The sequence below is a fragment of the Cricetulus griseus genome, chromosome 5 (assembly GCF_003668045.3).
Source record: "Cricetulus griseus strain 17A/GY chromosome 5, alternate assembly CriGri-PICRH-1.0, whole genome shotgun sequence".
Taxonomy (NCBI): domain Eukaryota; kingdom Metazoa; phylum Chordata; class Mammalia; order Rodentia; family Cricetidae; genus Cricetulus; species Cricetulus griseus.
In genome coordinates, this window is record NC_048598.1 from 28,411,177 (window position 1) to 28,423,742 (window position 12,566).

The 12,566-nt window shown below is 39.4% G+C and overlaps 1 protein-coding gene across 3 annotated transcripts in view; it reads right to left on the reverse strand.

The window, feature by feature from the left end:
- Positions 1 to 9,278: 9,278 nt before the first annotated feature.
- The window catches only part of Kifap3 (kinesin associated protein 3), a 111,842-nt gene continuing 108,554 nt past the window's right edge, over positions 9,279 to 12,566 (reverse strand). For all 3 annotated transcript variants that reach the window (XM_027417177.2, XM_035445127.1, XM_027417178.2), the window contains one exon: positions 9,279 to 10,675. In XM_027417177.2, coding sequence (XP_027272978.1) covers positions 10,567 to 10,675 — 109 coding nt within the window. In that variant the 3' untranslated portion in view covers positions 9,279 to 10,566. The remainder of the gene's footprint in view (positions 10,676 to 12,566) is intronic.

A 12,566-nucleotide genomic window follows, 5' to 3' on the forward strand; every position in this document is an offset into this window, starting at 1 on the left:
ACCTGTTTCCCGTTCTCCTAAACACGATGGCCATCTACACTTCCAAAATTAACAAGAAAATTTCCTGCTGAATGAATGAGAGAACTGGAAGACACACTACTTTCCTGTTGTGCGATTATTTTACTCTTGGCTTTTAGGGGGCCTGCCACCCAGCACCCAAAATAATACATGGAGTCTTATTCTTATGAATGTCTGGCCTTATCTTGGCTTGTTTCCAGCCAGCTTTTCTTAACGTAAATTACTCTTCTTACCTTTTGCCTCTAGGCTTTTTTTGTTTTCTTACGTCTGTTAATCTTCCCCTTACTGTGTGGATTGCTGTGTAGCTGGATGGCTGGCCCCTGCGGCCCTCCTCTCCTCTCTTGCTGCTCCTCTTCTTTCCTATTTCTCCTTTTATTTATACTCTTTATCTGCCTGCTATCCTTGTTTGTGTCTTGCTATTGGCTGGTTGTTGAGCTCTTTATTAGACCATCAGGTGTTTTAGATAGGCAAAGAATCACAGCTTTACGGAGTTAACAAATGCAGCATAAACAAAAGTTACACACCTTAAACTAATATCCTTCCCACTACTTATCTACTCACTTACCTATCTGTGATTTCACTCAGGTCTCTAAATAAATCAACTCTTAAATCCCTGGATTAAGTCCCGTTATTTTGAAGCCACAGGTAAACTTTACATTCCCCCCTAATAAGGATTCTGATCATTCTCTCCAGTGGACATTTAACTCTGTAGCAAAAGGGGACACACAGATTTGACTTTCCTAACTGGATGTAGGTGATAAAAGTTTTGTTAGTGTGTAGAGGACACAGGACAGCTCGGGTGATATTCCTCAGCAGGACGGTGGACATGTTCTGGAGACAAGCTTCACTGACTTGCAACTCACTGATTAAGCTAGGATCTCTGTCTGGGGAACCTCAGGAATCCACCTGTTTTTGCTTCCCCAGTGCTGGGAGTGCAGGCTCCTGCCAACACCCTGCATTTTTAAACGTATGCTCTAGGGATGAGACTCAGGTTCCAAGCACTTTACTGATTGAGCTCTCTTCCTAGAGCTGCCCTCTACCCCCAACAAAATTATAGAGCATCTGCACATGAGCCTGACTTGGAATCCTAAAACTTCGTGCAGATTTTGGGCCCACAAGATTCTTATACTCTAATGGAAGGCTGAGGGCTGGCAACCTTTCAGCCTATTTGACCTATCTTGAAGTTACTCATTTTGGCAATGAAAATTCACTTTTTAACATCTTTACAAGTACTGTTAGTCTGCCTTGGGTGTGAGAAGGGCATTTTTCACAGTATCATGACTCTGAAGTATAGATTTCTAATTGAAATCCTTCAGATGCCAACCCCTCAACTGTGAAGTTTCTTAACGCCCAAGTGCACACAGATTATCTCAGTCTCTTGTTCAAGAGACATATTGGGGAAAATAATAGATGCATTGAGTTGTTTAGGTCTTCTTTGAGTAGAGTATTTCATGTGCTGATTTAGATTTTTTCCTTATGGATGGTTGGTGCTTCATTTGGAAGCGTGTTAAAGATGCAGAATCTGGGGACCTGTGAAGCTGGAGACATGCTTAGTGATTAAGAGAACTTGCAGGTTTTACACAGGACCTAGGTTCATTTCTCAGCACCCGTTTCAGGCAGTTCACCCGTTAATTCCAATGCCAGGGGATCTGATGCCCTCTTCTGGCCATCAAGAGTAATAGCTCATGCGTAATCTGCCATTTCCCTCTTTTGCCTTATCTTTTAGTCTTCCACTCAGCTTGCCCACTCACACTAGCCCCCTTGATGTCCCTAAACTCAGATGGACATTTGATTTGTTTTAGAACTTTTTTCTCACTCTTCCTTCAGTCTTTCATCCCCCAACCTTTGATATTCACTTAACTAAGTCTCTCATGACCTCCTACTGTATCTCTGCTCAAAATACTATTTATTGAAGTGCACCTTGACCTATGCTATCTAATATTGCAGCCTTCCCCCTCTGACAACTCCATTGCCAAAGCTTCTTAACCTGTTTACTTTTGTATTTTTCTATTGTCCCAGAGGTCTCACATATATGTTTTATGAAGTGTAAAAATGACAGGTTTCCTTAATGTTCCTAGAATTTGGAAGCATTTAACCACAAGTATCATCCCATAACAGTTACATAAAAATGTAACTATTTTTCTTAGAGTCATCAACTATACTTATGGCCCTTATGTGTGATGGCATTATAGATTGATCAAGCACAGGAATTCCTACCTATTATGTTATGTTGTATTATGTTTACTTCTAGGGGCAGAGGTGAATTTTGGGTTTGCTTGTTTGGTTTGTTTTTCAAAACAGAGTCTCACTGTGTAGCCCTGTGTGTTCAGGAACTAGCTCTGTAGACCAGGCTGGCCTCAGCCTCACAAACACCCACCTGCCTCTGCCCCCAGTTGCAGGGATTAAAGATATGCACCACTGCCCGGCAATTCTGAGGTTTTTATTTAACAGAGATGCAAACAAGAGCCAGGCACAACCAATGACTTTAATGGTTACAGGTACCCTGACCTGTAGGACACTGACCCAGCAAACATGTGAAAACAAGAAAACTAATTCCAAAGGTTTTAGAGTCTTATTAGATTTTGCCCTCATTTTTGGCAGTAAAGTTTATTTTCAACTATTTTCTTCAAAGATTTTAAAAATTCTTTCACATATTTCCCCCAACTTTGTTATATTCTCCCCCCTCCGAGTATGGTACAAAGGCCATTATGTAAAGAATTCACCAACCCAGTGAACTGGTACACAATAGTGTGTATAGCCAAATGACAAGAGACACTTGTATGAGAAAAACAAAACACACAACAGAATGGCTGCCTCTTCGATTCTAGTCAGAAAGAAAGGTAGTAGCAGTAGAAGCCCTTGTTTGCCTTTCTTGTCTTCTCCAAAAAACAGAAAAGCAACAAAACAAAACTAAAAACCTCTAGAGGAATCAGTGGAAATGTGTTCAAACCACAGTATGCAAATAAGGCATTTTAGCAATATCGATTTCCTATTACACATTGAACAAAATGTGTAAGGTTGAGGAGATGCAGGAACTTTAACAACAAGTCCTAAGCTCTATGCAGTTGGTGGCATGTGCTTATAGCCTCGGCAGTCGAAGGGGGATCACTGTGCATTGGGGTCATCCTAGATGACCAGTGAGATCCCATCTCAAAACCAATAAAACACAAAATAAACATAGAATTGAGAGGCTTGGAAAGAAGTGTTCTTAGTTGATGGAAATGATCAAAAATCTCTGCCATCACAAGCTTGCTCAGAGGCCACTGAAATTGTATATACAAAATGTCTACAAGGACACCTGCCTGACAAGTGACAAGTGATATACATTTATCATTGTGATCAAGGATTATTGTTCCTAATTGTATGTAGTGATTCTCCCCATGTCTGTTTTTGAAAACATTTCCCTGCTCCGTTACAATCAATATGCCCACAGTTTACTCTGACATGTGTATTCCTCTTGCAATGTTGTGCTATCTCCAAATAAATAATATTGTTACTTTAAGTCAAAAGTAATTAGGAATTACAGGATAATTTGATTGTACCAATGGAGTTTTTCAGAAGGAGTCACTGAAAAGGTAGAACAAACCATTGATTTAGGAGTAAATTTAGTTACAGAAGGGAGCTGGGTTCACTGGAGACTCCCCTGCTCCCTCTGGTGGCAAATGCACAGTGTCACCTACTTCTCTGGGTAGATCAGGCTGGCTTGCAGCCTGAAGGCTGAAATTATTTGTGTGTTGTCTTAATTTTGAGGCCTTTTATGGCTGCCTAAAAAGTAGTTAGACTTATGAGAAAAATATAATACATACATACAATAGAATATTACTCCACTACAGGAAGAGATGAGGTCTTCACAGTATGCAAAATAGATGAGCTATGAGATCAATCAATTACACATCCACTTCCGTGTGACATAATGGGACATAACATAATCATGTTGTGTGCCCATTTAAGAATGGCTTGCCCCCTCCTCTGAAAGTCCGATGCTATTAAAGCATCAGATTCTGGCTAATAGCGCAGAATCTTGTCATCAAAGCCATTATCTATGCATGGGGGAGGCTGCTTTTGCAGCGTCTCTTTTATTGTGGTTCCTTTTGGTCCAGACACCTGATAGATTCAAGAAATTATCTGCCCTGACCTCTCACCCCTATTTAACACAAACTGGTGACACTGGTCACCAGATAACCACAAAGGACACTCCTGTTCACCAGAGTTACCAAACACATCTAACTAGGTCTCTTTACTCTGATGTCAAGCTGCGTTCTCCAATCAGAGCTCTTTTTGATTTCCTGGAAGGGAATGATTTCCTATTCCATTTCCAGCTGCTAGCCAAGCTGGCCTGTAGCAACTTCAAAACAAAGGAAAAACCAGCTCTTGGTGGACTTCACCAGTTTCCAAGCTGTTAAGAGCTGATCCTACAATAAACTCCTATACTGTATTTATGGTGGTTCTATTTTGATACACTTCTGACTGATATAAGATTGATTGAAAGCAGCTGAGCCCATTACCACAGAACTTTTTGAAATGGCAGGTCTCACTGGAGTTTGGATCTTACAATTATGGTGACCCCTGTCAGATAAGGAGAAGTGCAGCAGCCAGCTGTGGGATGTTGAGGTACCGAATCTCAGGAGGCATGGACAAGTTTATAGCCTTAGACAAGCCATCCATTTCTATTTGCTGGGCCTCTCCTCATTTGGAAAGTCTCAGAGGTGTGGGGCCTGTCATCACAGCAAGGAAGCTCCTGATGCCCATAGAGCACATTAAACTTTGACTAGCCCAGGGGACAGCCAGGTGCTGATGCAATTAAAACAGCAGTTGTGTGCTAAGGAAAGAGTCAAACACTGCTTCCCCAGGCCTCCAAGAAATGGCTATGTTGACTCAGATCAAGGGGAAGTCCCGGCTAAAAGGGCACAACTGTGATGTGACTTACAGTGGGGATGCAAAGACTGCTTTGGGCCAAGGGTAGCAATAACACCATTAACCTGAAAATGGGGTTATGAGGTTAAACGCTAGGCTTTGCCTTCTACCCCATAATCAATTAGAGAAGGAACAAGCTGATTGACAAGATGTGCTTAGCTCTAGATTTCACTGAAGAGAGTACAAGAAGCCAAGTGAAAGGTTGATGGTGGCAGACGTACTGACAACACTATGGCCAAGCATATGGAAACAAAGTGGGGAGAAAATGAACATGCAACTAGTCTGGGAAGAGAATCATCAAAACACTGGCGCACATGAAGACGTCAGGCTAATGAATGGTGACATGGGTGCTCTGACCTGAACCACAAGACTATACAAAGGAAAGCCAGGGTGGTGGGAGCTATGTCCAACACAGAGTCCTTCTGTTCAAGTGTTATTTGAGCTTGTGCAACACTTTCAGTGTTGAGCATGCTGTATTTGTAACTGATACGCCTATTCAGTTTTACCTGTTAGAAAATGCAATTTTTTAACCTTCATATTTCAAAGATATTCTTCTGGGCCTGTTTTTTCAGGGATCTCCTGAAAACCCAACCAATAGTATATACATAGCTCTCTAAGGGAACTTACTATGGGAATTAGCCTATGAAACTATGTAGATCATTAAGTCCAGTATTTTATTTGCAAATTGCATAACTAGTAAAGCTGGTGACGTAAATCATTCTGATTCCAAACTTCTGAGAAGCAGTGTAATCAATGATGTAGCCCTAGTTTGAGTTGGAAGGCCAGAGACTTGGTGGAAGATGGGGGGTGGGGAAGGAAGCCACTGGTATAACTTCCAGTGTTCAGCAATCAGAAGCAGCTGGGTCCTAGCTACAGAAAAGAGAGAGGAGTCACGTTCTTTGACTTGTTCATGAGAGCTATAGGCACAGTTGAAGACGGTGCCCACATTGGTGAGGGTGGGCCTTCTCTATTCAGTTTACTGATTTGAATGCCAATCTATTCCAGAAACACAGCCATAGACACCCAGAAAAAATACTATTGTCAGATATATGCACATTTCTTATCCCAGTCCAACAGATGGAAAAGCCATGACACTAGGCATAGTATTCTAGGTTGAACAGTTTATTCATTTTCACACTGTTTCTGATGAGAAATTTATTATCATCTTTATTTTCTCCTCTGTGTATGGTGCCTTGTAAGAAGCTTTGTAGTTCTTTGGGGATTTCATACAATGTGTTTTGATCATATTCATCACCTCTCCTCCAACCAGAGCCACCTTCCTTCCCCATCCATCCAGCTTTGTCCTTTTATGTCTCTCAGAAACCTATAAAAAAATTAGTGCTCTTCCCGTAGTATCTTAAGAGTCCTTGGAATAAGGGTTGGTACGAATGTATAAGTAAACTTATCTCCATACTACACATGTTGTTACAGATTGAATTATGTCTCACAAATATATGTTGAAGTCCTAAATCCCAGTACCTCTGAAGGTGACCTTGTTCAGAAAGAGTCTTTACAAAGGCCACATGTTAATGAGGTCATCAGAATGGGCCTACTCCAGTGATTACAGTTACGAAGTAGCAATGAGATAATTTTATGGAGGAGTGGGGGGTCACTACAACATGAGGTATTAAAGTGTTGCAGGATTAGGAAGGTTGAGAACACTGATCTACATGCTAGAAAACATCATATTGGAATCTATTATTACATGTAATTAATATAGGGACAAAAGGGAACCCTTATACACTGCTGGCAGGAATGTAAAACTAGTACAGTCTCTAAGGAGGTTTCTCAATAAACTAAAATAGATCTAGCATTTGTCCCAGCTATAGCTTTCCTGGGTTTACTCGAGGGGCTCAAAGTCAATATATCAGAGGTACTTGTATATACATGCTTACTGCATCCCAACTCAAAACAGCTAAGTTAGGGAATCAACCTAGGTGTCCAACTTCAGAGGAACGGATAAATAGTGTGGTATGGATGCACAATGGATTTTCTCAGTCCCAAATGAGAAAAAGGTTATGTTATTTGCAGGAAAATGAGTACAACTGAAAATAATCATAACAAGTGAATTAAGCTTGTCTCAGAAAAACATCATTTTTATCTCACTTGTGGTTCCCAGATTTTTGTATGGATACATAAAACAATGTACGTAATATGTCATGAAAGGAAAAGTGAAATGGTCTGGGCAATAAAGGAGATTGACAGGAGGAAGACGGGGAGGTAAAGATTAGGAGGAGGTGTGAGAGAAATATACCTCATGTGCAGTATATACTTGTATAAACTGAGACAAATAATTCAGAAAGCCCGGTGTAATTCCCTCATCTGTCAAACCTGGTTTTCACCAACATATTTTAAGTCTAAACATTCAGTGCTACATGCCGGGCCTTTGTCCTATTTCTCCACATGTTTTGATTCTATAGTTGTTTCTTAAACTATTTGGAACAGATTTGTTTTATAGTCTGTATATGGTAGATGCAAGGGGCTTCAAAATGCTTGTTAATATAATTCTTCCATGGAAGCCTGTGCTTAGGTGTCTATCCAAATGCTGGAACTTGGGTTAAAGTATCTCCCTCTAGAAGGAGCTGTATTTGTTCCTGCCAGGTGCTCCTGAGCAGATAGCTCTAGACACAGTGTACCTCTGAACTCTAAATTCAAAAAGATGTATATGTAAGGTAAAAGAATATTCAGTGTTGTGCCTGACTCTCAAGGGAGGCGTCTCCATTTGTATTAAAGGCCAGGTTGGATGGATGCCTCTAAAAAGTCACAAATTATTATCCCTTCAACTACTTCTTGAGTTGTCAAAACTATGTCAATCATCATTGAGTTAGTTTCCCATGCATTTATTTTCAGGAAAAATTTAATTTGCATTTTGTTTTGTAGTTAATATTCATACCTGCCAACCAGATTTCAAAGCCCATCAAATCACTTTGGTTCTTCTTCTGGAAGCAACTTTGCATTATGTAAAAAATGGCACTTTTGTAATGGAAAGTGAATGGGGGTCTACTTCCCACAATCATTCTCTTTTGTTTGTTTGTTTGTTTTTGGAGACAGGGTTTCTCTGTGTAGCCTTGGCTGTCCCGGAACTCACTTTGTAGGCCAGGCTGGCCTCCAACTCAGAGATCCACCTGCCTCTGTTGAGTGATGGGATTAGAGGTATGCACCACCATCACCCGGCCTCCCAAAATCATTCTAAACTCTATCCACCTGCATGCCACTTGGGACACAGGTCAGGGGTAATGAGCTTACCTACCATGTGCAAGAGACCCAGGTTTAATGCTTAGTACGGCAGAAGAAAATTCGAGGAGAAACAGATGAGATGAAGAAAAGCTATCTCCTTCACAAAATATTCAAGTGAAGTGTTTCTGAGTTTTGAATCTGTCCATCCCTCAAAAAACAAGCAAGGCTACAGCTCACACTCTGCTCTCTTTAGCCACTTAATAGATAAAGACTGGAGGCAGTTTGTTCTTTGAAGCACTTCAGGCTTTCCTTTCCAAGCAATTTTAGAATCTAATTTAATTATCTTATTTGAGGTTACAACCCAGGCTGTATACATGCTAATCAGATCCTGAGCCACTTAGCTATAGCCCCAGTTTATCTTTCTAAGATTCTTGTGGAAATTTAAATTTTTATCCCATAAGAAAATTCCTAGTATATGCCATTAAATTAAGTGTGACCTTAATTTGTAATCAAAAGCTAGTGATACCAGGATATGGCTTACAGTATGAATGGTATTGCTACAAGTGCCAAGTGCTAACCCTTTTTGTTTTCTGATAGACACAATAATTTATGTATTCTTCATTATTGATCTCATTGGCAAACTTTCATAAACAAGGCAATGCTAAACTTGTCAATGCCTGAGTGGAAAGATTAAAATTTCTAAATCTGTGAAGTCCTAAAACAATAAATATATATAAGAAATTTGCAAATAGCATTGGGAATGTTATTCATGATCTGGAATGTTCTAAGTATGTAAAAGTCACTTTATTTTTGGGTACTTACACTGTGGATGTGATATGCAATAGGAAAGCATCTGGACAAGGACTGCTATGTTGAAAACAAAGAGGCAGGTGTTAAATGGCTGGGTAATTTAATATTTCAATTTTAAAAGAGTATATATTTTATGCTTATTTATTTTGTGTCTGTGTTTGTGTAGGGGTACCATAGCATGTAGGTGAAGGTCAGAGGACAAACATGCAGAAATTGGCTCTCTCCTTCAACCACATAGGTTCTGGGACTTGAACTCAGGTTGGTGGCAAGTGACTTTACTTACCCAGCCATCTCACTGGCTCTCACCTGAGATTGTTTTGTTTTGTTTTTTAATTTTAAAAATGAGAGTTGGACAGTACTGATTCAAACTTTTCTGTCTTTAATATTTTGTGGGTAGAAGGGAAACAAAGATAATAAGTGCATACTTTCGGAAAGATCAATTAGGTTGTGGATTCACAAACATAAACAACATCCCAGATAATATACTACTTTCAAGTATCAGGTAAGAATATAGCTGTTGGTTATATTTACATTTTTAAGTGTTTGGTTTCTCAAGCACATGGACTGAAATGAATTGTTTCAAAGGACCCTCCCAGCTCTAGTCCTATGTGCTAAATGTGTAAATTAAGGTAAATAGTATAGTTAGACCAGTGGGATTTTCAACTTAAAGGCAGAGCTTACCTTTTATCCATGTTGTTCAGAAGCCTTGTGTTTCCTTAGTAGGAGGTGATCAAGAAACAATCTATGCTTATAATTAGTTCACTTGCTTGGTTTTTCAATTAAAATTTTCAACATTTTAAAATCAATTATTTTTAAAACTCATTATTAATCACTGTGACCCTCCCCATTTCCCATTACCCACTTCTAAAGTTAACAAAGAGAAAAAGAATCCTTTCCTTAATTTTCTTAGGTAAGACAAAAATAATTAGCTTGCTCACAATTTATATTATATATTTCAGGGGAAAAAACTAAGCGTAGAAGTCCAGTGTTGCTCCTGCTACATTTACGGAGCATAGTATTCTGCTATAGTTAAAAGGCCATGAATCTGAATCACTTAGGAGTATAACAAATCACTCACGGTGCAACACCACTTACAACATATGTTCACCGTTGGTTAAAAACTCCTATTGTTAATAACCTTGCAAAAGAAGCTTCCAGACACAGCATGGAATAAAAGGTTGAGTGGGGTTCATTTAAAATAAAATTTAAAGGTAGCAGAGCTCACACAAAACATTAAGGAGTATGTAAGTAGAAAGAAAGAAAAAAATCCTGTATTCCATGTGTGTGAGTGGTTCCTATGAAACCCAGTAAATATGAACACATGACTTTGGCTCATTCCTTTGCATGAATGCCACTTTTTAATAGAAATTAGTCACTTATTGTACATAATGTAGTATCTGTTTTTCCAGGATAGCAGTTTCGAGTCTCATGGAGATGTTATTTTCCTTGAGATGTGTCTGGGTGAGTGAACATTAGTTGTATTTAACAGACGACATGAGGGTCAGAGTTAACCTGCAGCTAACAACATGGAGAAAGAAGAAACACAGTCCCACAGGAATACCAACATGCATTATTAAATCAAGATTCAAGGTTAACCCACACCACACAGATTTCTCTTAAGCTGGGCATACACATGAAAAGTGGTGACTATCGAGACCCAAAGCTGTAGTAGTAAGGTTCATCAGGGCGGAATCCATACGCGGTGGCAGGACGTCCAAGGATTCCCATAGGTTGACCAAAGCCATCCATTCCAAGGCTGGAAAGAGAAAAGTAGGTGATAAGCTGTTCGTTTTTTAACCACACACCACAGCACAGGTCACCAGGACCCTTGAATGTCACACTTGCAGCATTTCCCAACAGCGACAGTGATTTTCAGAAATATTACTAAATTTTCTATTCTCATTGAAATGTAAATACTAAAATATCTACCTCTGATGATCTCTATTCTAATATCAGAAGCCTGTCAGGAGGGTCTATTCCAAATAAAGCAGAACACTCAACTGAAACAGTTTGAATTCACAGATTATCTCATATATGGCTCTTACGAAGAATATGAAAACATTCACATTCTGGCAGTGCTCAGCACTACTCTTCTGGGAAATGACACAGAGCAAAGAGTTTTCTGCCTGTTACAAGGTCTCTTTGTCTGTGGAGATGGAGACTAACCCCTGTGAATAGGATATGCAGTCTGAACATTAGCAGTGAACACCCAACAGATCGGTTTTTTGAGCCTGAAAGGATGAGCTCGAGGACCCTGCACAGCCTGCAAATCAGCCAGAGTTGACCTGTAAACTCAGAATCCTAATTGTGTGTCTTTTTCTTTTGAGTGAAAGCAAGGCTATTGTAAGCTCTAGTTTATTCTATGCAAGCACGAGCTCAGGAGATGCAGTTTACTCTTAATTTACAATATTCATTTGTCTCTGAATAAACTAGTAAAAGAAAATCTGTTCTACAAAGCATTTTAGCAAAGAATCAGCACTGAAGAAAACACCAAAATGTTAATTTGCCAGGCAAATAAATATGGCGGCTTCAACATGCTCATGCATAGCTCATGCAGCGAAAGCCAGTGAGCTTATTTAAAACTGAAGGAAGTCACTTATAATGTGGAACATAAGCTTTGAAAACAAAAAGCACATCTAAATGACAAGATTACCTGAGATTCTACTAAGCCGAATAATTTTCACCAACGAATGTCAATCTGATAACATATTCACATTCCCATTAACTTACTCTCACCAGGTAAGGATTATATCGAAATGCACTAGTGACAATTAAAATGCTAACAGCACGCATGTTCAAGTGTTTGCACATGTATCAGACCAAATCTAAAGAGTAAGTGCTATGATGCAAGCTGCACAGGAGTTACATATAAGGCACGCACTTCAAATGGATCTACCTCTTATGGAAGTAGAATTTATATACATTTCAGGTTAAGACTTCTACTGAGTGGTCCTGGGCAAATAAAACTGTACGAAAAAATCTTGGATCCATAATTTCTCAAAGCTAGTTGCAAATTTTAAGTCTGTATTTTATTTTGCTCCATGAAAAGAGATTTAAACTTTGAGGTGAAGGGAAAATATTATTCTAGAGGTAGCTTCAGAGAGGGTAGGGAATTGAGAGTAATCAGAATGTATTATATACATGTATGAAATTGTCAAAGAATAAATTTAATTATTGAAAAGATGTTTCAGAAATTACTGGAGTCAACAAACTTCTATTTATTCACAACGTACAACCATTCACAGTTAGGGTAAGGAACTGTTGGCTGACAATGGCTCCTAAACACTAAGATAGCATAATTATTCATATAGACAACTCCCTAACATGTAAGTGGGGATTACACAGATTTCCACTTATTCCTTCCCCATCTTTCTACTTGTTAATACATTTGGACACTCCTTAGCACCTCTTTAAAGGATGAGAGCTGCATACTTACAGGCCAAGTTAATTCTGTGGTCACTGGTCAGTCTCAAACCTTTTCTTGAGGATGGAAATCAGAGGCTTGCAGTAGATCACAGAGCAAACAGAAAGCACCCTTGAAATAGTCTTACCAGAGAGCTTGTGGGAAATTCTACATAAAGGATGGCATGGCAGGGAGGTTTCCACTACACTGTGGGCAGCAGAAGCTGATGCAATTCCTTTGCTGT